The sequence below is a fragment of the Nannobrachium achirus genome (genome assembly GCF_963921795.1).
Source record: "Nannobrachium achirus genome assembly, chromosome: 12".
NCBI classification, from domain to species: domain Eukaryota; kingdom Metazoa; phylum Chordata; class Actinopteri; order Myctophiformes; family Myctophidae; genus Nannobrachium; species Nannobrachium achirus.
In genome coordinates this window covers 17,818,450-17,844,444 of record NC_137832.1, presented here as the reverse complement: position 1 = coordinate 17,844,444, position 25,995 = coordinate 17,818,450, and the positions used below count along the sequence as shown (strand labels likewise).

At 41.2% G+C, this 25,995-nt stretch overlaps 1 protein-coding gene across 1 annotated transcript; it reads right to left on the bottom strand.

The window, feature by feature from the left end:
* Window positions 1-415: 415 nt before the first annotated feature.
* On the bottom strand, window positions 416-13,633 carry ppp1cc (protein phosphatase 1, catalytic subunit, gamma isozyme). Its single transcript, XM_080739183.1, has 7 exons — window positions 13,217-13,633; window positions 10,418-10,549; window positions 8,804-9,034; window positions 7,534-7,638; window positions 6,454-6,677; window positions 5,822-5,956; window positions 416-1,049 (listed from the first exon to the last, which is right to left on the bottom strand). The coding sequence occupies exons 1-7, from the start codon at window positions 13,269-13,271 to the stop codon at window positions 960-962; spliced, it is 972 nt and encodes a 323-aa protein (XP_080595309.1). The 5' UTR covers window positions 13,272-13,633; the 3' UTR covers window positions 416-959.
* Window positions 13,634-25,995: the final 12,362 nt, after the last annotated feature.

Here is a 25,995-nt window from a genome sequence, read left to right as displayed (position 1 = left end):
AAGTGGGGATAAAAAAAAAAAAAAAGGTTCCAAGAAAGTTGAACGGCACTGGTTCTTGAACCAAGGTTCTTTTGGTGGAAAAGGCCCTTTACGGCAGTCTCCGCTCTACACTGCCGTGTACAATTTTAGATCTCCATCCCAACTGCGGATGGCTTTGTTCAGTACTACTGTCCAGATCCACACACACCAGCAGCACAGTTGCTTGCACGCAAGATTATGTACAGCAACAAAAACACCAGTCATCTGCTACACCCTTAGGAGAACTAGACCGACTGAAAAAATATTTTAAGAGTTGTTTTTGCCAAAAACAAGAGTAACGAATGTGTGTAATGTTCGCAGTCCAATTTTTTTTCAATACTGAAAAATTATGAACAGAAATAATGAAATACAAATTTTCCCCTAAAATACGCTCAAAGTTTATTAGAAAGATTAACATTACAAGAATGCTTTCTTTATTCATTTAATTTAGCACAAGACCTTTAAAAATGTGATGATGCAGAGTGCCGAGAAGTCAATGCAAAATGATAAATAAAAATTGCACAGAAATAAAACAGGTGTTTCACATATTATTCCACAGTTGTTCCATAACCATTAATATCCATTATTGACGGTGACAAGAAAAATGTGACAACTGAAATGGAGACATGAACAAAATTGTAAAAGAAAATTGTGCACAGCTATAAACAAGGCATTCCTGTGCATAATTAGCCATATTGTTACATTTTTCCTGATTGAACAGTCATGTGGCAAAGACTTAGTTGCAAAAATGGAGTGCAAAACACCTGAGGTTTTCATGGTGACATATCAATTTACCCTTGTGGACAAAAACAACAAAATTATTTGCTTTCATCGGGTAGGAGTGTACTGTATATCTTTTCTGTATTGGCAGCATGAAGGATAAGCAATCCTTCAAATGCAAAAGACAAAAGCAGAACAGGGAAGTGGGAACACCAGCCACCTCATTTCTTGGCTTGCTTGGTGACCATGTTGCGAGGAGGGGTCACAGGACGGCTGCCATTAGGCTTCTTCTTCTCAGCTGGCTTTAAAATCTAAAAGGACATCGAAAAGAATATCAGTTAACGGCCATCAAAATCATTAGTCAATAAAAGCAGGAAAAGTATCTAAAATGTAACTATGACTAATACTTCTTAGTACTAACAGCTCTATTATTTTCTCCTTATAAACTTTAAATGTGTCGTTTTCTGTTTAGCAGCATTGTGTCAAAAGAAGAAATGTTCTGTGTAGGGTACAGTAAATTAAATCTCAACGGTTGAACTGGAAAACCTTGGCTCCACTTGTTTACCGTAATTCAGGCTTTTGCAAATCCCACCCCATTCTGCCCTGTTACTATGGTGGGACATTAACCCTGGGCAGATTGTTTTTATAGTGGCAGTGAATGGGATTTTTTTTTTCATAGCCTCATTATTGCAATTTAAAGTACCAAAGGAAAAACATCTAGGTGATATTAATAAAAAGGGAAGACAAAGGTACAGTAGTTACATTGCAAAACAGGGGGTTTCCCCGAAAATATATGTTTTAATTTGTTTAATCCCAGTGGGACAGAATCACTATTGCAGATTCTTTTATAGTGGAAGTGGATGGGATTTTTTTTTCCTTCATAGCCTCATTACAGCTATATAAAGTACCAAAAAAAAACACATCTACGTGATATTAATAAAAAGGGAAGAAAAAGGTACAGTAATTACATAGCAAAACAGTAATTTCCCCCCAAAAATATATGTTTTAATTAGTTTAATCCTCTGGATCAGAGAGAGAATAGAAATAGGAGAAAGCGCATTGCATCTTGGGTAGGAAGAGGAGAACTATAATCTGTTCTCCTCACATAATAGGCTGGCTTTTTGTAATTCTGCCCATTTAAAATATATGTACCCAATCGTAACAAGTTAGACCATTGATAAGGTCCATGTGAACTAGTCTGTTGAAGCTTATTCATTACAATGATCGCAAACGCTATGGTCGCGAGCGGCCTGGCCGTGCTCCGCAGTGCGGACAGCCGGTGAAAGACGGCTGCCACTTTCTCCGACTGCAGAACTCCACCCCCGCTTGCAAAAAGTGAATGTATTTTTCTGGTTGGCCAGTCAGGGAGTCTCAGGGACCAATCAGAAGGCTGACAAACGGTGAATTAGGTTGGTCATGCAGGGAAACCAAATAGACTGGATTCTAGGGATCAGCGCAGATATAAATCTAATCATGTCAATGGAGCAAGAGCCCCCACACACACATCTGCCTCCTGAGTAGATGTAATTTGGTTCGCCTAACCTCTCCCACATGGCCATGGATGCCAGCAGCTTTTAACAGGGTTCCCACACATTTTTACCAATTAATTTCCAAAACTTTTCCAAAACTGTTCCAGAATATTTAACCCAATTTCCAGGACTATATAACAATAATTCAGCTCAATAACAAGTCGGTTACTCCTATGCGCAATGCCCAAAGACAGGCAGTGTATGCCAGTGGTTCTCAACCTTTTCAGGCTGTGACCCCTAAAATAATCATATTTTAAGTGGGGGACCCCCCCACCCTGATGAGCACTAAGAGTTTAGGAATTTTGTATAACACGTTTCTATTGTGAAAATAGCAGATCTACATGCTCACAACGTTGCGAGGCGTTGTGAGCATGTAGATCTGCTATTTTCACAATTTCTGCCTCTAATATTTGACAATTTGGCCCGTGTTTAATTTGTCATTTCAGAGGTATTAACAAAATTAATAACCAAAGACAATGCATAGCTATTTCTTCCAGGACCTTCCAGGACCCTACTGGAAAAATATTTCCAGGAATTTCATGACCGTGGGAACCCTGTTTTAAACTACTTCTATCAAAACTGTTGCACATGTTAACATGTGGACCTTTTGCACTGTAGGACAGGTACCGACATAAGACCTAGGTAACTAATATTAATGTTCTTCCAAAGAACAATAAGTGTCACTAAACAGGCCAGGAAACTGAATGTGGTAACATTTTTATGGTTGAAGCGGCCTGTAGTATCAACGATATTACCAGCATTTTATGTCAGTTACTACTCTGGTGCCAACACTAGTCTGATACAACAGGGGTGGCAAACAGTCAGCGAATGGCATTTTCTTTGTCACCTGCAATTTGAGGACCCAGACAAGAAAAGAAAAAAATATATCGTCGTTGTCGGGTGGAATCCTTGTATGTCCAAAATAGAGCCCGACCGATACCATTTTTTCCGACCGATACCGATATCCGATGTTGGAGAGTGCTAGAGCACCGATACCGATACGATACCGATGTTTTGTAAAAAAAATATATATATTCATTTAAGATCATTTAATTGACAGCTCGCCCCTCGGATAAATGGTCAGATTATTGCTTTTTTTGTGCTTTTCATGTCAAACTTTAAGTTTGGTCGCAGTTATCAATTTCTATTGCTTGTTGGATAATAATACTCTTTTAATTTGGGGGTTCTGCTGTGTTTTGTCTCGTTTATGAATTAATATGTGTCTTTTATCCAAACGTAAATGCATTGCCAAGCAATTAAACAACACAAGTTCTATAGTCTATAGTCAGACATCTATATTTCTCTGTGGATTTTCACATAGGCCTACACACCTTCCTCCACCGCAACATGAAAAATCAGAGTTAGACAGTGCATGTGGTGAGTGAACGACACACGAGAGGCAGCAGCTCCAGTAGTGTTGGCTTGCATCTTGGACTATTATACTGCACTCTGCTGGATAATTCTGGTATTGCCCACACATAGGCCTATATAACTCAGGGTTTCATGCTCTATCCGCAGACACGTTACAGACAATTAACTCAGTTACTGCCAATTAAATATGCCTTCTTTGGGTTCTCCCTGCCATAAATCTCCATAGACTTCCATGTAATTTATAGTGCACAGATCATGCACGCCCATGCACAGAGCATGCACCATGTTTGTGCAGGCTGTTCACAGCTTTCAAACAAAAAAATCAGATTGGAAATCCGTTCAGGCATTCTTGAGAAAATAGCCATTATGTTTTACGTTTCATGTTATGTAAGCAAAGATGGCTGCCCTGTATGAAAGATGGGGTTGTATGGGGGGTGGAACATGCAAAATCGCGATTGAAATCATGTTTACTAGATTTAATGGGGTCAAAAAAAAAAAAAAAAAAAAAAAAATCGGTATCGGTGGAATAATTCACCGATACCGATACCGATACCTCCAAAACGACTGATATATCGAATTGACCGATATATCGGTCGGGCTCTAGCCTCCAAAACCGTTCGTTTGGGTGATGTGATGGATGTTGCCATTAAGGTTGTGTTTTGCACACACAATTTACAAAATGAAATTGGATTTCATGTGATCTTTCTGTGGGACAGATTTGACCCAAGGCCAGCATTACCTGTTCCGATATCTTATTTATGTATTATGTTGTCATTGAATAAACATCTTTTGATGAGACTTTTCTTTCTTCCTTTATCTTTGATTATACAATCAAGTAACCAAAATTGAATTTGCATATGAAACAATTAAGATAGACAGAATTTACCTTGCTTCTATTGACTCATTCTATATTAGGTTATTTATTTATTATTACATTGTTGAATCTATGTTTGTATTGTTCCAGCAGCCTCTGACTAATACAGAGACATAAAAGGGGTGGTGGTTTTCATGGTAAAGGTTGATCTAGCTATCCTAGGAAAACTGTTGAGTAGATCTCCCGCCCCAAACAGTTGCCCACCCACATATGAGAAATATGAGGCATTAAATCTGTTGATGCCATCTGCAGGGTTCCCGCACATTTTTACCAATTAATTTCCAAAACATTTCCAGAATATTTAACCCAATTTCCAGGACTATATAACAATAATTCAGCTCAATAACAGGTCACTTACTCCTATGCGCAATGCCCAAAGACAAGTAGTGTATGCCAGTGGTTCTCAACCTTTTCAGGCCGTGACCGCCAAAATAATCATGTTTTAACTGGGGACCCGGCACCCTGACGAGCACTAAGAGTTGAGGAATTTTGTATAACACGGTTCTATTGTGAAAATAGCAGATCTACATGCTCACAACGCCTCGCGTTGCGAGGCGTTGTGAGCATGTAGATCGGCTATTTTCACAATTTCTGCCTCTATATATTTGACAATTTGGACCATGTTTAATTTGTCATTTCAGAGGTATTAACACAATCAATAACCAAAGACAATGCATAGCTATTTTTTCCAGGATCTTCCAGGACCCTTGAGCAATTCCAAAACGTTTCCAGTACTGGAAGAATATTTTTCTAATTTCAAATATATATATGTCACGGTTTGATAGAGAAACAGTACGGTCGAGAAACGGAGCACTCGTCGTGCGGCACGGGGCGGAACAAGCGGTCGCCACAACAACGTCCTCCAGGCGGAGCCGCTCGATTGTCCACGACATTGCAAGCGGCGCGAAGGCCAGCGGACCTTGGGCCAGGGAGTTACGAAGCCGTGGTGAATGCAATCGTTATATCGTGGTGAATGCAATCGTTTATCGTGGGCTTGCCCAGGCCTTACGGCCTGGGCAAGCCCACGATAAACGCCCTGTCCAAGTGACTACAATGGAGCGCTCCCTAGCTCATAGTAAGCTAATGGCTAAACACTGCCGAGCTAGGCTAGTAAATAAAGAAAGAGAGTCGCAAACGAGTGACGTCAGCGCCTTCACTAGTGAATGGCTGTCGTCGCCATCTGGTGGTGATTGGTGTGTGGTGAACGACAAAACAAGCGCTCTTACAATGAACGTACTGAGTTACCCAAACGTACTGTAACATATATATACATATAATATATACTAATACTATACACTTATCTTCTCACCTGAAAAGAGCACATGAGGGTCTCATCCACACTCATCATGGCACCTGCATTGTCAAACTCCCCACAATAGTTAGGCGCCGAGAATAAAGTCACAAGCTGCCTTTTTGCAAAGAATTCATAGCCATCCTCAACAACCTGGAAATTCAAAAGCAAAAGAAAAATGATATATTTATAAACAGTTTAATGCATTAAAAAAAACAATATATTAATGGCACCTAGACTCAAATAAAAATCCACTCAATTAATAACATATTAGTAATAACATATTAGAGAATGCGCCCAGACTTATAGCTGTCAGAGATTGCATAAATGTTTAATTTGTATACATGATTTCACAGATTTTGTACACTGGTCAATTAACAATCAACAATGAGGAAAAATCATTTAATCTACTATCCCTTGCACTGTACATTGGATCCCTGTTGTCCTTGTAACTGTGTGAAGTGTGTACAGTGCGTGAACTCTGCTATTATCAATTTGTCAATACGTGTTCTGTAAAAAAAGGCACAATGCCCTGAACAGTTTTTTGAGGATTCAAGTGGTTCAATACCAATCTCACTGGAGACAATTTTACAGTGAAACGCAAAGGCTACATCACCCATGGTGAAAAAAAAAGAAACGATTTTGATTACCTGATGTGCGCGACAGATCAAATCGAGGTCATGCTTGTGCAGGAACTTGGCCACCACCTCTGAGCCAAAGGTAAACGATACGCCCCTGTCGTTCTCCCCCCAGCCTAGGACATCCTTGTCCGGATCTGACCAGAGCAGGTCACAGAGGAGACCCTGGTCGGGTACGTCAGTGGGCCGCATGACGCGTCTGATCTGCTCCATAGACTGAAGGTCTGGTGACAGTCCTGTGGAAATAAAGAAAAACACATTAAAACCCATTTAGAACGGGTACACCTTATTGTGCATCATTATTTTATGCTTTAACTATTGAAAAATAGCAGATATACAAGCTCACAGCGCTTGTAGATCTGCTATTTTTGAAAAATCGTGAAAATTAAATTTTGTCCCGATTCTATAAGTGTCTTTTGAATCCCTCTAAGATTTTTTGAAAAACCTATGTTTCTATGTATGCAATCTGGCCAGCCATCGTGAAAGAAACGGTCCTTTTCACTTAACTGGAGCTCAGTTAGTCTGTTCTTGAGAGACTACTATGTCAGTGGTTCTCAAACTTTTTCATGTGAAGGACCCCCAAAATTATATTTATTTGACCACGGACCTCCCCATCTCAAAATATTTCGTTCCAGGAACCCCCCAGAGGCAAAACTTTAGTTACAAACGTTCGCTTTGAAAATAGATATATTCAGATTTGCACACATTTTCACAACTTTTTCAAAAATAGCAGATCTACAAGCTCGCAGCGCAGCACTCGGTGCCGCGCTGTGAGCTTGTATATCTGCTATTTTTCAATAGCTAAAGCATTCAATAATTCTAGGCCTAAATGGGTTAAGTACAGTATAAATAAACACACACACACTACCACCAAGGTCAGTAATCTGACAGCAGCAATAATCAAAGGATGAACTACAAAGAGAGCAATAGTCAGCAGTACTCAATGTCAAACAAGACTGGTGGCTGACGTCAATGAAGGGATAGACTTTGGACAACATGTGCAGCTCATTCACACTGAATAGTACTGGTGAAGCACAGGGGAAAAGTGATGTTAAAATAACATTTAGATCAAAAAAAGGTATATAAACCTACCTCCGTGGCAGCAAAATATTTTCTCATCAACAATGGCGGCAATAGGGAGGCAGTTAAAACAATCTGTGAACGTTTTCCAGAGCTTGATGTTGTACCTTCTTTTACCTAGAAGATAAAAAAATGTTTTTAGCTTAAGTCCCACATCGGGAAGGCAGGAATACAACAAGAAACCAAAATCCCTGATCTACCCTTAACCCATTCAGGTCTAGAATTATTGAATGCTTTAACCAGTGAAAAATAGCAGATATACAAGCTCACAGCGCTGCGAGCTTGTAGATCTGCTATTTTTTGAAAAAGTCATGAAAATGTGTGCGAAAAGATTTTTCAAAAATAGCAGATCTACAAGCTCGCAGCACAGCACTCGGTGCTGCGCTGTGAGCTTGTATATCTGCTATTTTTCAATAGTTAAAGCATAAAATAATGATACACAATAATGTGTACCCGTTCAGTTAATGGTACATAAGCAGTTGACACTGCAGGGGACAAAAATAAGACTGACAATGCATTTAAAAGACACCGCTATAAATAGCAACAGAGTTGGGTGCCATGGACTCAATTTAGTAAACCATCTACAGGGTGACAGATCAAGGAATACAAGGGTACTATTGTGCGCTATTGTGCTACAATGTAATCAGGATAACAACCAATCAAAACTGACTCTTGAAGGTGTTGACCTCTGAACAGCTGTCAATACATGTCAATAAACTACAACTACTTCTTTGTTGATTATTGTTACAGTGGTCCTACAGCATAGTAATCAGCTGCCATTGTACTTTTCATCCATACATTACTCATATTACAGTATTATTACTACTTATTGTTACTCGTTTTTATCATTTTTCACCCTATACTTTAACATTACTAATATTACAGCACTACTCTCACTAAAACATCTGTAGAGTTTACATAGTTTGGAATGTATTCATACAATTTTGCCTATCAACTGATGACACCTTGGTGAACAATTTCTCTATTCACTATATATGTTTTCGATGAGGTCTTGAGGCTCATTCACTATTCAGAAAGCAAAATTTCCATAGGCGGAGGTCTTTTTCAATCATCTTTTCCTAGGTAAATGATCACAGCAGGACAATTTGGTAAGAGAAATGTGATGCTTTACACTGAATTTTCAGGGGTTAGTTGACATTTGGTGAGTCAAGAGTAGCCACAATCATTGTAGTTTTGTGTCCACAACTGTTCCAATTTGGGCAGACATTTTAGGTGGATTTTTCCCCTGGACCCCCCTGGGGCTTAACAGGTTAATACTCACACTCATCATAGAAGCCATATATTCTGTTAATTGAGGCGCACTCGTGGTTTCCCCTCAGCAAAAAGAAGTTTTCGGGGTATTTGATTTTGTACGCCAGCAGCAGGCAGATGGTCTCCAGGGACTGCTTCCCTCTGTCAACATAATCCCCCAGGAATAGGTAGTTGCTCTCTGGAGGGAAGCCACCGTACTCAAAAAGCCTCAGCAAATCATAGTACTGCCCGTGAATGTCACCTACAGGATAGCAGAAAAACAAATGCAACAATTAGGGGGGGGTGGGAGGTGGATTGTGTAGGAATTTCCAACTTACATAAAAACCTGCAATCGGTAATCTGTTTTACAAGGGAGCCCTGGCCAAGAAAGCAAACAAATAGACATTTCAACATAAAATACATATACATATTAACAGAAACAGACAGCTGTTGGATTACATAAGAAACATGTTGTAACCAGGAGAGAGACAACTATGTTTGGCTGTTCAATTAGCTGTTCTAAAATGTAAAAAAAAAAAGACCGAACCAACGATCACAGGTTTTGTAGCAATTTGTACAACTTCAATCGTTTTTTATTTTAATTTTAATTATCTACTCAGTAAGTGTCTCAGAGGAGGGCTGTGGACACTTCAGAAACCCGCCTACCAGTGACATCGTTTGGCAGGGTTTTGTTTTAGGGTTATGTTTTATTCCGATTATTTTAACATGAGAACAATGGCTTCCGATAGCGTGCCAACCTTCCAGGCCTGCAGTTTATGGGTGCGTTAGGAAGCCAATACAAACTAATAGGCTACGTGAGGGCGCTCCCGGTGCGCATGTCCGAACCCATGCTTATATTAGTTTGGACTCCCCAATGATGATGTCACTGGTAGGTGGGTTTCTGAACGTTCCACAGCCCTCCTCTGACACACAGACCGAGTTGATGCTAAACCCTTGATGCTGTATTACGATGAGCATTGGTGAGGACCAATTATATGAGGATAGGATGGGTGAAGTATTCCTTTAAATGCAATAAATAAAAGTATACACATTTGGCCACTCATTTGTAAAATAAATCTAGATATTCTAAACAATGGTGCCCAGTGTTCTCAGGGCCACTGTTCCGGTTCCATTTCATCACATAAACCAGGGGTCTTCCACAGGGGGTACGGGACCCCTAGGGGTCCTCAGAGTTACTACAGGGGGTCCTCCAAATCTTTGTATCTCCTTTTTCATATTAACTTGAACCCTAGCGTCCATATTTGGAGAACTTATAGCAGATCAAATAGCAGATCTACAAGCTCACAACGCCTCACACTGCGAGGCGTTCTTTTTAAGTACCTATTGACGGTTCAAGTGGTTAAATATCTGAAAACACAAACTGACATGATTCCAAAATACACTGATGATTGGGCTGTCAAAAGAATAAACTCTATGGAATCTATTAACAGGTTGTCGGGGTCCCTCCCTGCTTCATCTCTCTCTCAACTAAAAACGTTGAAGACCCCTGACATAAACAGGACTGAATGATTTATTTCCCTCCCTAATTGTCTGGACAAATATCCCAGTCACAGCAAGAATTCTCCAGCATCAGTCTGCTTTCACCAGCCTGGCATTTAGTATGGTGAGTAAACAGAACACTCACCACAGATTTTGAGAGGGGCTTCGAGCTCCAGAAGAATGGGCTGACTGAGAAAGATCTCCCTTGATTTGAGACATAAGCCACGAATTTCATTCTCCTGCAGTTGGACATTCTTTCCAGGCTTTGCACCTCGGACTGTAAATATGAACAATAAGTGGTCAGCAACAAGAATTATACATTTCACTGACCTAGCTATATGCTTTAGTAATATATTAGTAATTAGTCATATAAAAATAGTATTGAGCCCTGACTACAAGCGCATTGGGCAGCAGAATGTTTTTCAGTACAATTAGCCAGTAGCTATGCCCCTCCCCTAAAAGCTTTTGTCCAATGCTAGCTTAGCAACCGGCAGCTTGCCAAGGCTGTTGCCAAGGCAAACCTTGGCAAGCAGGAAGTTATTCTAAGCTAGCATTGGACAAAAGCTTTTTGGGAGGGGCATAGCTACTGACTAATTCGATGAAAGTTACAATTATATCTGTATGTTCACAACAATGACAAATAACAATGCTATATGACAGTGGTTCTCAACCAGTGGTCCTTGAGGAGATTCCAGGTGGTCCCCAGCTAAATGATGGAGTTGGTACCAAATGGACTCTTTTTTTAGATCTTTAACTCTTGAGTGTAAAATTAAACCAAATGGACCCGTAACTCTCTCAAGAGTTAAATTATTGTTTAACATCTGCATTACTTAATTTACAAGGGGACCGCCCATAAATCCGACCTCTCAGAAGTCCGACTTAAGGCCCATTCCCACTGGGCCAGATAACAGATATCTGGAGACATTTCTCCAGATATTTTTCCATTCAAAGTGGATGGTAGATACAGATAAAAAAAATATCTACCACAGATATTTGCCACAGATACTTTTATCTGTGGCAAACATTTCTTTTATCTGTATCTACCATCCACTTTGCATGGAGAAATATCTGGAGAAATATCTCCAGATATCTGTTATCTGGCGCAGTGGGAATGGGCCTTTAGGGTTAGGTTTAGGCATAGTTTTATAGGTTGGGCATAGTTTTATTGAGTTTAGGTTTGGTTTTATTGAGGTTAGGTTTAGGCATAGTTTTATTGAGGTTAGGTTTAGGCATAGTTTTATTGAGGTTAGGTTAAGGCATAGTTTTATAGGTTAGGGTAGGATTAAGGTTAGGCATAGTTTTATTGAGGTTTCTTAGGGTTAGGTTTAGGCATAGTTTTATAGGTTAGGGTAGGGTTAAGGTTAGGTTTAGGCATAGTTTTATTGAGGTTAGGTTTAGGCATAGTTTTATTGAGTTTAGGTTTAGGCATAGTTTTATTGAGGTTAGGTTTAGGCATAGTTTTATAGGTTAGGGTAGGGTTAAGGTTAGGTTTAGGCATAGTTTTATTGAGGTTAGGTTTAGGCATAGTTTTATTGAGTTTAGGTTTAGGCATAGTTTTATTGAGGTTAGGTTTAGGCATAGTTTTATAGGTTAGGGTAGGGTTAAGGTTAGGTTTAGGCATAGTTTTATTGAGGTTAGGTTTAGGCATAGTTTTATTGAGGTTAGGTTTAGGCATAGTTTTATAGGTTAGGGTAGGGTTAAGGTTAGGTTTAGGCATAGTTTTATTGAGGTTTCTTAGGGTTAGGTTTAGGCATAGTTTTATAGGTTAGGGTAGGGTTAAGGTTAGGTTTAGGCATAGTTTTATTGAGGTTTCTTAGGGTTAGGTTTAGGCATAGTTTTATAGGTTAGGGTAGGGTTAAGGTTAGGTTTAGGGTGCCATGGCATTGGTCCGAAATGTCATTGTTCCTACATCCCATTAGTTAGTCAGAATCTGGTGATGTTAACCTGGTGAACAATACTATGCCTAAAACCTAACCCTAACCTCAGTAAAACTATGCCTAAACCAAACCCTAACCTCAGTAAAACTATGCCTAAACCTAACCCTAACTAAATTCGGACTAATGAGATGTAGGACTAAATCCAATGAGATTTCGGACTTAAGGGCAGCCCCCTTTCAGATCAAGGTCCATTGTTTATTTGACATTTGAGCCAAGGACCACCATTGATGAGATGGAGCCTTTCAGACCTAAGACTTAGAATATAGTTAGATAAGATTCTGTCCAGATAACGGGCAGTGAGGCACACATTTATGCCTAAACCTAAACTCAATAAAACTATGACCATACCTAGCCCTGAATACAGGACAGTCCTGTATTCAGGGCTAGACCATACCTAACCTCAGGCATAAATGTGTGCCTCACTGCCCGTTATCTGGACAGAATCTTATCTAACTATATTCTAAGTCTTAGGTCTGAAAGGCTCCATCTCATCAATGGTGGTCCTTGGCTCAAATGTCAAATAAACAATGGACCTTGATCTGAAAGGGGACTGCCCTTAAGTCCGAAATCTCATTGGATTTAGTCCTACATCTCATTAGTCCGAATTTAGTTAGGGTTAGGTTTAGGCATAGTTTTACTGAGGTTAGGGTTTGGTTTAGGCATAGTTTTACTGAGGTTAGGGTTAGGTTTTAGGCATAGTATTGTTCACCAGGTTAACATCACCAGATTCTGACTAACTAATGGGATGTAGGAACAATGAGATTTCGGACCAATGCCATGGCACCGATATGAAAAGGGTTGAAAACCACTGCTTTATGATACACTTAAGTCGAACCAACCAACAAGCAACGACATACATTATTACGTAATAGGTTTGTATTTGACAGAGCTGTTCAGCTCTCAAGTGGTGTTGACACATACAGCCTTTAACATCGGCAACCTAATAGCATGCGGGTAAAAAAAATAAAAATAACTAGTCAACATCTTTAAAACGAAAGGAGCCTTACCTTCTAAAAGACGCTGGATGATGCTGTCTATATTGAGTTTGTCAACGTCGGCCATCGTGCCGCGGTGTCCGTGCGTAATAAAACGAGCTCAGTGCAATCTGTTTTAGCTTGGTGGTGAGCAGCTAGTCGGCTAGCAATAGCATTGACAATCTGCGAAAATGTTCTGCTTTGGGGGATGATGATGATGATGGTGATGACGATATGTGACCCTGTTTTTCCCGTCTAGCTACTCCTTTTCCAACGCTATCGTCTTCTTCTACATCGACATCTCACTGGTTTGGCCTTAATTCTACATCTGACGTTAGCTTTCGTTTAAAAAACATAATCCGGATAAAAAATAAATAAATAAAAGTACGGCCCCAGCGGTTACTAGCCGTTAGCTGCTGGCGATGATGTCCTGTCCTTTCGTTTCTTGTCTATTTCCTAAACCACACCTCGCCTCCAAGTGATCTCGCGTTAGTGCCGTTTCGCACCCACACTACAGATGGGATTTATGGCTCTCTGAAGTGAGCCGGCTGGATCTCTGGGATCCGTTCCTTTCAAAGAGCCGTTCAAAAGACTCATTTTAGTTACCTGTCACTTTGTAGATTTTGATTATAATTACAAATAACTTCAAGTTCAACCCTATATACATTTATTTCGGACATACATGGTACATACCTGCCATTTGAAAATAGCTGATCTACAAAGCTCACAATGTTGCGACGCATTGTGAGCTTGCAGACCTGCTATTTTCATTTTTTTCCCTACATTTTATTCATTGGAAAACTTGTGAAATTGGACATTTTGCATAATGAGTAAATGAGTACTTTCTACTATTAGTACTTTTAAAGTGTATTTTTGATACCAATACTTTTGTACTTTTCTTTATTTATATTTTAATTCTACTTGCGGCAGAATATTTCTACATTGCAGTGTTGATACTTTTACATAAGTAGAATGTTTGTACTTTTTCCCACAACTGTTCATTTAGAAACGAACGGCTCCCGACTGTGAACCGGATCCCATCGTTCATTTCAAAGAGCCGTTCAAAAGACTCGATTCGTTCGCGAACGTCCCACCTCTAACCCACACACACGGTAGATCTACAAGCTCGCGAGGCGTAGCGGACGTGACGTTCTGTGAGCTTGTAGATTGACTGTTTTTCCAGCGCGCGACACCAAGACGAGCCCGGACCTCACGCGAGATTATCTCACCTACTGTAAAAAAAAAAAAAAAAAAAAAAAAGCCCATACACTCAAATAGCGCCGTCGTACGACGGTGTCGCGCGCCGGTAGCAGATCTCCAAGCCCGCCCCACGTCGCATCCGCGAGGCTTTGTGAGCTTGGAGATTGGCTATTTCGACGCCGTCGTACGACGGAGCATAAATTAGGCAATACATAGGCTATAACCACAGTGTCTTCAAAGGAGTCTGGTTAGCTCGCTTTGGATGCTAATGTGGCAACAGTTCACGCTTAATGCTGGCTTTCCTATGTGCATTCACCAGTCACCACGCAGATCTGGTCTGTATTGATTCCATAACAAACCACTTGTTCTGTGTCCAACAACTGCAGCCCACCGGAGCCCCGGCCCGAGGCGTGATTACGGTGCCAGGAGAAGTGGGCCATGGATGGAACTGGGCCTGTTGATGGGAGAACTGAGCCCGTCAGGAAACTGGGCAGGGTAAGAAGCTAGATTTTTGACCATTTATTTTAGCATTTATTTTAGCAGACGCTCCTAATCTATCCAGAGCAACTTACACCTCCCCTATTGAAACTGCATGGTCAGTAAAGTTACACACACATATTTTGTGTACGTGTGTGTGTGTGTGTGTGTGTGTGTGTGTGTGTGTGTGTGTGTGTTTGTGTTCATAAAATGAAAATAAAATAAAATAAAATGACATTCTATCACAGTAAGTTATAGCATGGTATATATATATTATATATATATATTAGTGCTGTCCGAGTTAACTAAATTAATCGCAATTAACTCACCGGTATGTTAATCGCGATTAAATATTTTAATCGCAATTAATCGCATATTTACAAACATTGGCTACAATATCGGCTATATTGGCTACAAGTTCCATCCCTGTTGATTTAACAAACTACCAAGTATACAGTAAATAAAGCATAAAGGTGGACACAACAGTCAATTTAGCAGATCATATACTCATCAGCTGCAGTCTGTTTAATGCAATACCATTATGATTTATTACGTTTTTAATTGATTTCGAATAAAAGATTGACATACTTTTGCATAAATCCAGCAAATATTTCCACTCCCAAGTTAATAGGGCCACGAAAGACTTGAAAGATATCCCTCTAAGTTACATTGTGACCTGATAAAAGCTGATGACTTATTTGCGATTAATCGCATCAATCATGTGATTAATCGCGATTAAAATATTTAATCGTTGGACACCACTAATATATATATATATATATATATATATATATATATATATATATATATATATATATATATATATATATATCTCACAGTTTAAGTTTAAATATATATTAAATATATACTTTGTGTGTGTGTGTGTGTGTGTGTGTGTGTGTGTGTGTGTGTGTGTGTGTGTGTGTGTGTGTGTGTGTGTGTGTGTGTATATAATATATATATATATGTGGCGGAGAGAGTCGCAGCCCCAACCTGAAGCCTCAAAGTAAGCAATTTACCCCGAGTGAGAGGACATTATGCTCTCATAATGTCCGCAGTGATGGTGTTATCGGACGAGGCGCAGCCGAGTCCGATAACACCATCACTCAGGACATTATGAGAGCATAATGTCCGACCCCGAGTGGTAAATAGCTTTTCTACCACTTTTTCCCGTATACATGAAAGAAAACACATAGTTGTAACTTGCAAGGATCTTAAGTTACAATCATTATTGCCTATAAAACCTCCGCGAGACAGCAGATAGTTCCACAAACAACATCTTCTACTCACCAACAGATGGCGCCAACTCCATACTAATCCATGCGTGTAGCTTACAGCTAAGCTAACGTCAGTTAGAAGTACCGTTCCGGCCGTAAATAGAGGCTGTTCGCTTCCAGAAAGGCATAGGTTCAGAGAAAAGGGGCTTTAAAGTTGGCGGATTGCATTGGATCCAAATAAATCGGCGACTATAGCATGCACGTTAGTAAACATAGGACCGTTGCCACCGTCATTTGTTGGTTGGGGGAAAGGACCTCCTGAAGTCCCCGGATGTACACTGAGGCGCATTGATCTCGGACACACAACTTTGCGGCAGTTGTCCTCTGATAACCTCCGGAATTTAGCCAATCAGAATCCAGTATTTGAACATGTGACTCGAAAAAGTGGTAGAAAGTCTAGTATCTGCCCTCGTTCCAGAGGGATATCCCTAATGGTTAAGATATTGGACTTTCACGCGGGAGACCCGGGTTCGAAGCTGGGTGGGGTGGTTCGGATCACCTGGATGGGGTGGTTCGGATCACCACCGCGTATATATATATATATATATATATATATATATATATATATATAAAGATACATATATATATATATATAAAGATACATATATAGATAGATAGAGGGACTAATCGCTGGAATTTTTGAGCGGTGGTGACACCGTCTCCTATACATGGCCGTGTGTGTGGGTATGTGGGTGTGCGTGTCTGTCTGTATGTAGCCTGCAGTACCTTTTCTGACCACACATGTTAAGGGAGGGGCGCTGTTGTTCAGGCCAGGCCAGGCCAGGCAAGGCACACTCACTCACACTCACTCACGCACACACGCACGCACGCACGCACACACACACGCACGCACACACGCACACACACGCGCAGCCTCCACCGCTCAGTTCACACAAGTGTGATTTTTATTAATACCGTGTAACCAGGAATATAGGGGCCAAGAACAAAAAAACAAATGTGTAGCTATTCTTTAATCAAACGTATCAGGCAGTTTGTTTATTTGTCTTTTATTAGTGTGTGTGTGTGTGTGTGTGTGTGTGTGTGTGTGTGTGTGTGTGTGTGTGTGTGTGTGTGTGTGTGTGTGTGTGTGTGTGTGTGTGTGTGTGTGTGTGTGTGTGTGTGTGTGTGTGTGACATACATATAGGTACAGTATATACCGTATATAATTTATACTGTATGTGGTTGGTATAATCTAGACCAGGGGTTCGCAAACCTTTTAACTCAAGACCCAAAAGAGATATTAGACGTTTGCCCGGGACCCAAACTAGTGAAAACAGCAGATGTCGCTTGTAGATTGTCTGCTTCTTAAACATTTCTTTTCTAATTTATGGAATTTCTTAGATTTTTCCTTCATTCATTAATTAAATTACTTTTTTTTTCTTTCTTGAAAATCTTCAAAAAATGAAAATGAAATAACAATAATTTCGTAGGCTCCCGGCAGAGTTCGACATGGAGGAGAACGGTGTCCTTTCGGTTACTATATTCAATACGTTGATGGCAGGTTTTTGCCATCATTCAGTGGGTTGACAAAAGTCGGGGAAATGAAGATTTACGATTCTGGCCCCCTGGTTTACAACTTCTAACGGCGCCGAGTCGGCTCATGCGACCTTCGCAGTGGTCTACACGGCGACTCACTCGCTGCCGCTCGTTTGGCAGTGTCTCCCGTAGATCAAGGTTGCCTGAGAGGGCGCGCCTCCGTCATTGGCCGGGTTTCCCAAAGCGATTTTAGCCTATCGTAAGCCCATCGTGGCTCACGCATGGTCATAGAGACCAAGCCCCGATCGTCATGTTCCCGTGTTTACATGGATTCGGGCAGAGCGACTTATTTAGCCCCCTACAACTACACCAACATTCACATTTCACAAACAAAGTGCTTACACAGTCTCACACATGTCCAAATACGGTACGCCATTCTTTAATTACCTGTATCCTCCGTTTTCTTTAATAAGAAGCCTTTTTATCCGATCGCTGTCTGTTTATCTCAATGGGGTTGGTGCGCATGGGGAACGCCAGGAAATACATGGGAAAACGGAACGCGATCGGATAAAAAGGCTTCTTATTAAAGAACACAGAGGATACAGGTAATTATAGAATGCCGTGCCGTATTTAAACAGGAGTGAGACCTTATTAAGCACTTTGTGAAATCTGAATATTGGTGTAGTTGTAGGGTAAGTCGCTCTGGCCGAACCCATGTAAACACGGGAACATGACGGTCAGGGCTTGGTCTCTATGACCATGCGTGAGCTACGATGGGCTAAAATCGCTTTGGGAAACTCGGCCAATGTCAATAACTATACTTTATACGGTGGAGCTACTGAGCCCCTGTCAGTAGGTTTGTCTCCCAATCAATCATGTGATTAACCTACCCGGTAGCTCTAAATCAACTAAATCAACTGTAGCTTTAGTCGCCTAAAATATTATGATATTTAGTCGACTAAAATTAGACTAAAACTAATACTTTTCAGGTGACTAAATTATGACTAAAACTAAATGACATTTTATTCAAAAGATTATGACTAAAACTAAATCAAAATCTGCTGTCAAAAACAACACTGCTGGGTGAGTGTGCCCGTTGTGTCCATTTTGAATCAACTCCACTTTATTACATCTACAGAGAACACGTTGCCAACCGTGCCGCTTCAGTGATTGTGTGGCACCTGCTCCACGGAAGAGGACACGGAGATCTGAAGAGGTGGAGTTTGAAGATGGCAGCACCACCACCATCCCGCCTCCTGCAGACCAGATCATCGATGACCTCCAAGCAAGTTGGCATGAGCCGGTAACTGAGAGCTCTCACATTCCAGCTACCGTGTACATGAAGGTCGAAGGGGGCACCGGTACCATCCTTCCCGCGGACCAGACCGTCTACGAGATCGTCGAGGGCGGCTCCCAGCGCGGTGGCCAGCTGTTGGTTGACAACCATGGATACTCCTACACCAAGAAGTGCGGCGGGTCGGCCAAACACACGGTGTGGCGCTGCTCCATACGAGCTCACAGCAAGGGAAACTCCTGCAAGGCCGCCGTGAAGCAGGTCGGGAGTGACTTTATCTGGGGGCGCGTCTGTCACACCCATGCACCGCGGAAGAGGACACGGAAGTCCGAAGCGCACGCGACGTTTGAAGATGGCCCCACCGCCATCGAGCCTCCCGCAGACCGGACCATCGATGAACTCCAAGCAAGTTGGCTGCCTGAGCCGGCAACCGAGAGCTCTCACATTCCAGCCGACACTGAGCACGTAACGTTTGGAGAAGACGCTATCCTTCCCGCAGACCAGACTGTCTACGAGATCGTGGAGGGAGGCTCACAGCGCGGTGGCCAGCTGTTGGTCGACAACCATGGATACTCCTACACCAGGAAGTATGGAAGGTCGGCCACGCACACGGTGTGGCGTTGCTCGATACGAGCTCGCAGCAAGGGCAACTCCTGCAAGGCCACGGTGAAGCAGGTTGGGGATTCCTTTACCCGGGGCCGCATGAGGCACACCCACGCTGGACAGCCTGGCATTGTCACCAAGGTAGTTTAGTTTGTCCTCGCTAACAAATGATTTTGAGTACTTCTTTATTTTTTTTATATATATAGTAGGGCATTCACCAAATATTTGAATATTCGAATATCAAAGTCACTAATCGACGTTGTTCACCGAAGTCGAATATTAGCTTATTTTTATTTTTTAATTGTTTTCTCTTTAAAAAACATATAGTTGATAAAGCTTGGCTAGATATGAAGTCATAAATAAATGGTAAATGGTGCACTTATATGGCGCTTTTATCCAAAGCGCTTTACATAGATTGTGCATTACATTCACCCATTCACGCACACATTCATACACCGGTGGCGGAGGAAACCATGCAAGGCACCAACGTACTCACCGGGAGCAATTAGGGGTTCAGAGTCTTGCTCAGGGACTCTTCGACATTAACTCAGGGGGAGCCCGGATTCAAACTGGGAACCCTTCGGGCACCCTTCGTGCTCTAATGACGGTTTCTCTACGGTTTTCTCTACCCCTGAGCTATACCCCTGAGTTGTCAATACCCCTGGTGGATGAATTTGTTAATGCTCAATACCAGGGGTTCTCAAACCTTTTTAGCCCGTGACCCCCAAAATAAACATATTTGAACTGACAAGCTGACAAGCACTTGGAATTGTATTACAATTGGTATTACATTTAATGTGACTCGGTTCCACAGATAAATATTGTGAAAATAGCAGATCTACATGCTCACAACGCCTCGCAAAGCGAGGCATTGTGAGCATGTAGATCGGCTATTTTCACAATGTTCGCCTCTTGCTTACTTAATATTTGACAGTTTGGCCAGTCCTGTCGAATATTCGACTATTCGAATACTTTGAGGTCGATTAATTAGAACACTAAAAATCACTATTCGTGAATGCCCTAGTCCTCGCTAACAAATGTTTTTGAGTACTTCTTTATTTTTTTTATTATTATTATCTTTTTGTGAGTGTGGATACTTATGTGAAAGCTGCCACAGAAAAGATCACAACCGTTATGGGAGAAAGCCGACCCTTCTTACTTCTAGCTGTTTTAGTGATTTCTCAGTGCACATTCAAATTAGTGATCCACCATCACCAAACATGATGACTGCTGTCCATGGTAATAGATAACAACTTAATCATCGACATTCATCATTCTTAATTCTTTGTCACATCATTTCCACATCGACAGATCCACAGTACATCTCTATGCAATGATTTTAGACATTTTGTTTTCCATTAATTATGTGTGGTTTTCAACTAATTATAAGATAAATTTAGGGATGCACCGATATATCGTCCACACCATCGGCATATCGTCAATATCGGTATCGGCAAATAAAGCTGACATTAACCGATGGCAGTAGCCGATATTTATCCGTTGTTGATACGCACACATTTTGCGCTGTTATGTTTGTGTGTTGGTTATTTGTATTTCTGAACAGTTATTTCTTATAATGAAGATGTATTTGTTTCCCTTGCACAAAATGGGGAAATTATAACAAACAAACATCGGTATTGGTATCAGCTATCGGCTAAATTGTTATTTTAAACATCGGTATCGGCCAAGAATTTCCTTATTGGTGCATCATGTATTTTCATACACTTTCTATCATCATCGTTGATCAAAGCTTTTACTTGCTTTTTGATTTCGCTAGGTGAAGCTCAAGGTTCATAGACTCACCAAGGAGAATGTCTTCCAGACGGCTGCTAGCTTAGTGGGGGAGGTGATGGCGGTGGACTTCGCTGCAGACCTGCCATCCAGTATTCCTCCCAACCCTGACAACCTGGACATGGTTGGAAATGAGCCTGTTGGTTGGACAATTGAGCCCATGAGAAAACTGGGCAGAGTAAGACGCTATATTTTACAATTTGGGCAAATAGCAGATGCCAGGGTTTCCACACATTTTTACCAATTCATTTCCAAAACTTTTCCAGAATATTTAACCCAATTTCCAGGACTATATAACAATAATTCAGCTCAATAACAGGTTGCTTACTCCTATGCTCAATGCCCAAGGACAAGTGGTGTATGCCAGTGGTTCTCAACCTTTTCAGGCTGTGACCCCCGAAATAATCATGTTTTAACTGGAGACCCGGCACCCTGACGAGCACTAAGAGTTGAGGAATTTTGTATAACACGGTTCTATTGTGAAAATAGCCGATCTACATCCTCACAACGCCTCGCAGCGCGAGGCGTTGTGAGCATGTCGATCAGCTATTTTTACAATTTCTGCCTCTAATATTTGACAATTTGGCCCTTGTTTAAGTTGTCCTTTCAGAGTTAACAAAATCAATAACCAAAGACAATGCATAGCTATTTTTTCCAGGACCTTCCAGGACCCTTGATACATTCCAAAACTTTTACACTACTGGAAAAATATTTTTCTAATTTCAAAATATTTCCAGGAATTTCATGACCATGGGAACCCTGAGATGCTTTTATCCGGAGCGACTTACAACAAAACCAAGATCGGGTCTCGTGAACCCCCCCCCCCCCTTCCCCAGAAACTGCATAGTATTTCAAGATATACATTGTTCGATCATGCTAAATGCCTTTCTGTAGTGGGGGTGGTGTGTGTGCTTGGATAAAAGGGGGGCACATACTGTATTCCAGGTAGGTTCAGTTTTGAATCATCTTTACTATGCTCAACAGAGAACACAATGCCAACCACGCCGATACAGCGATTGTGGGGCACCGACGAAGAGGACACGGAGGTCTGAAGAGGTGGAGTTTGAAGATGGCACCACCATGCAGCCTCCTGCAGACCGGACCATCGATGACCTCCAAGCGAGTTGGCTGCCCGAGCCGGCAACTGAGAGCTCTCACATTCCAGTTGATACTGTGTACATGAAGGTAGGGGTGTAGTCAGAGCGTTTCAGGCAAAAATCATGCACTTTATGAAAGAAACATGAAATTTGGCACACAGTTAGAACATGCCATATGAAACATTTTTGGCTATAGGGCCATCGCAGATTTGTCTTGGGAAACTTGTGGGAGCCAATCAAAGTTGGGCTCTCATAGACTATACAGTAAAATAATATAAAAAAATAAATATGCTTTAAGTAGCATGTGAGGGGTCAAACTAGGTGTTTTTCGGGATTCTGAATCCAATGCAAGCTTTTGTTTTGCACAAAAAACATTCCTTTCCGAGAAACGGCCGCCACAAAACTGTGAAAAGTGATGACTCATCACTAAACCATTGTTTTATGGGGTCCGTTTTTAGCCCAAGGAATGTTTTTCATGTAAAACAAATGTTTGCATTGGATTCAGAATCCCCAAAAACACCTAGTTTGACCCCTTACATACTACTTAAAGCATATTTAATTTTCTTATTATTTTACTCTATGAGAGCCCAACTTTGAGTGGCTCCCACAAGTTTCCCAAGACAAATCTGCGATGGCCCTATAGCCAAAAATGTTCCATATGGCATGTTCTAACTGTGTGCCAAATTTCATGCTTCTTTCATAAAGTGCACGATTCCATCAAAATAATGCCCGAAACGCCTGGACTAGTGGGCGATATGGTGATAAATATCGTTGAGACGATACAATGTCTCCACGATATGCCTTTTCAGAGATATCGTATATATATCGTGATACAATTGAATCGTTAATAGAGAGATTCATTGCAGAATTCAATTTAAACCTGCATTCTGGTCTAAATCAGTAGTTCTCAAACTTTAAAATGTCAAGGTCTCCACTTAACTCTGACAGTATACAAATGAAACCAAATGGACCCGTGGGGGTCCATTTGGTTTCATTTGTATACTGTCAGAGTTACATACTTGTAAAGTTCAATTTGGACCTCCCAAAAGGGACCCAGAGAGTCTAGTTTTTGTCAAGTAACTCGAAAAATAACCATAAAAACCAACGTGAAAAAAGAATCGTGATAAAATCGTGTATCGTGATACAGCTTGGGAAAATATCGTGATATTGTATTTTTCCATATCGCCCACCCCTACATGAAGGTTGAAGAAGTTGATGCTCTGTACGTGAAGGTTGAAGAGGGCGCCACCATCCAGCCTCCTCCTGCAGACCAGACCATCGATGACCTCCAAGCAAGTTGGTATGAGCCGCTAACTGAGAGCTCTCACATTCCAGCTGATGCTGGGTACTTGACATTTGAAGGGGGCACCGGTACTATCCTTCCCGCAGACCAGACCGTCTACGAGATCGTCGAGGGCGGCTCACAGCGCGGTGGCCAGCTGTTGGTCGACAACCATGGATACTCCTACACCAGGAAGTGCGGAGGGTCGGCCACGCACACGGTGTGGCGTTGCTCCATACGAGCTCGCAGCAAGGGAAACTCCTGCAAGGCCACGGTGAAGCAGGTTGGGGATTCCTTTACCCGCGGTCGCATGAGGCACACCCACGCTGGACAGCCTGGCATTGTCACCAAGGTAGTAGTAGTTTGTTTTGTGCTCATTAACAACAATAACACCTGTCAGGATTATGACATTTTACTAGGGCTGGAATGTAATTACAATTTTTTATCTAATTAATTACAGGCTCTGTGATTAATTCATCGCAATTAATCGCATTTTAATCGCACATCGATATTAGACCTGAGAAGCTTTTTTCTTTTCAAGTAAAACACATTTTGTTGTAAGAGTGAATCAACAAGTGAGTTTTTTAAAATCTAAATTTCGCATCCACTGGGCCAAGCAAAGCGCTCTGATTGGCTACTTATCCCTTTGCGTTTGTTGTCTCTTCTTGGTTGGTGCATCGCTATGATCGGTATGCTCGAAACTGAATGTTCTGTGGTGCAAAAACTAAGTGTGATTAAAATGCGTTAATTTCTTTTTCTGTAATTAATTAATCGCAATGAATCAGTTAAAATCCCAGCCTTACATTTTACATGACGATTAATTGACGCGTTGTGAGCTTGTAGATCTACTATTTCCACTATTTTTTACTTAAAAAAAATATCACGATTATGTCAAATAATTGTGATTAGATGATTATGTAATAATTGTGATAGCCCTAATAACACCTGTTATAATTCGTATGTGAAAAGCTGCAACAGAAAAGATCACAACCATCATGGGAGAAACCCAGCCCCACTATTAAGTTACATAGAGGCCTAATGTCTGCCCTGAGACAGGGAGGCACCTCCCAGTTCAATCCCGGCACAATTGGACCGATCTGCGTGATGGTGACCATTTTGCCCAGAATGCCATGCATCGCGGTGGCACTACAATAGCCCACTTCAGGTTTTGGCTTACCAGTATAACTCTTGAAACATAGATTGTGCAATCAACATTTTAGCTCGATTCCTTGGATCGTGACACAATTTATAGGCGTCATTTGTGCCAGATTAGATTTTCTGCCATTGTTCAAAACATGCTTTTTGCTACTACTCCTACAGATTGTATCCAAAACGCACATAAATCGATACATTATCTCTCGGGGGGTCATTGTGAGGAAGTTGTATGAGTTAGATTTTTCTTATCCCATTCCAAGTGGCTATGACCACACTTTGTGGGCCCTGGGTAAGGGGCCCGCAAACTCCAAGCAGCTCCAGGCAAGGAGCACACGTTTTCCAGTTTATGTATAGTTCCCAGGGGTGTAACAATATAGTAACTGCATCGAAATATCGTTTTGAACTTAGAAAATCGAAGTATATCGAAGAGTGTAGATCTGCTATTTTTGAAAAATCGTGAAAATTAGAATTTTGACCCGATTCTATAAGTGTCTTTTGAATCCTTCTAAGGTTTTTTGAAAAACCTATGTTTCCATGTCAGCAATCTGGCCAGCCATCGTCAAAGAAAAGGTCCTTTTCACTTAACTGGAGCTCAGTTAGTCTGTTCTTGTGAGACTACTATGTCAGTGGTTCTCAAACCTTTTCATGTGAAGGACCGCCAAAATGATATGTATTTGGCCACGGACCCCCCATCTCAAAATATCTAGTTCCAGGGACCACCCAGAAGCAAAATTTGAGTTACAAACGTTCGCTTTGAAAATACATGTATATTCAAAGATTTGCACACATTTTCACGACTTTTTCAAAAAAATAGCAGATCTACAAGCTTGCCGCGCTGTGAGCTTGTATATCTGCTATTTTTCAACAGTTAAAGCATTCAATAATCCTAGGCCTAAATGTAATCAACATTTTTGATTTTCCAGGTCAAGCTCGCCAAACAAGTGAATGGAATCACCTACGCAAACGCCTTTAAGTCAACTGCCAGAATAGTGGAGGAGGTGATGGCAGAGGAGCTGGCTGTCGACATGCCACCCGGTATTCGTCCCAAACCTGCCAACCTGGCCAGGCGTGTCAACTACCGGCGGCAGAAAAACCGTCTTGCAGGTAGGCATGGGACGATATGAAAATGTCACATCACGATTATTGTGACAAAATAAATC

What these genes read in the sequence shown, in the direction of transcription:
- ppp1cc (XM_080739183.1), bottom strand. Translation starts at nt 13,271, where the DNA reads ATGGCCGACGTTGACAAACTCAATATAGACAGCATCATCCAGCGTCTT. An exon ending in CATCCAGCGTCTTTTAGAAG is followed by an intron (nt 10,550 to 13,216) that starts GTAAGGCTCCTT and finishes TCATATTTACAG; the next exon opens with TCCGAGGTGCAAAGCCTGGA. An exon ending in CCCTCATGTGCTCTTTTCAG is followed by an intron (nt 1,050 to 5,821) that starts GTGAGAAGATAA and finishes ATGTCCTTTTAG; the next exon opens with ATTTTAAAGCCAGCTGAGAA.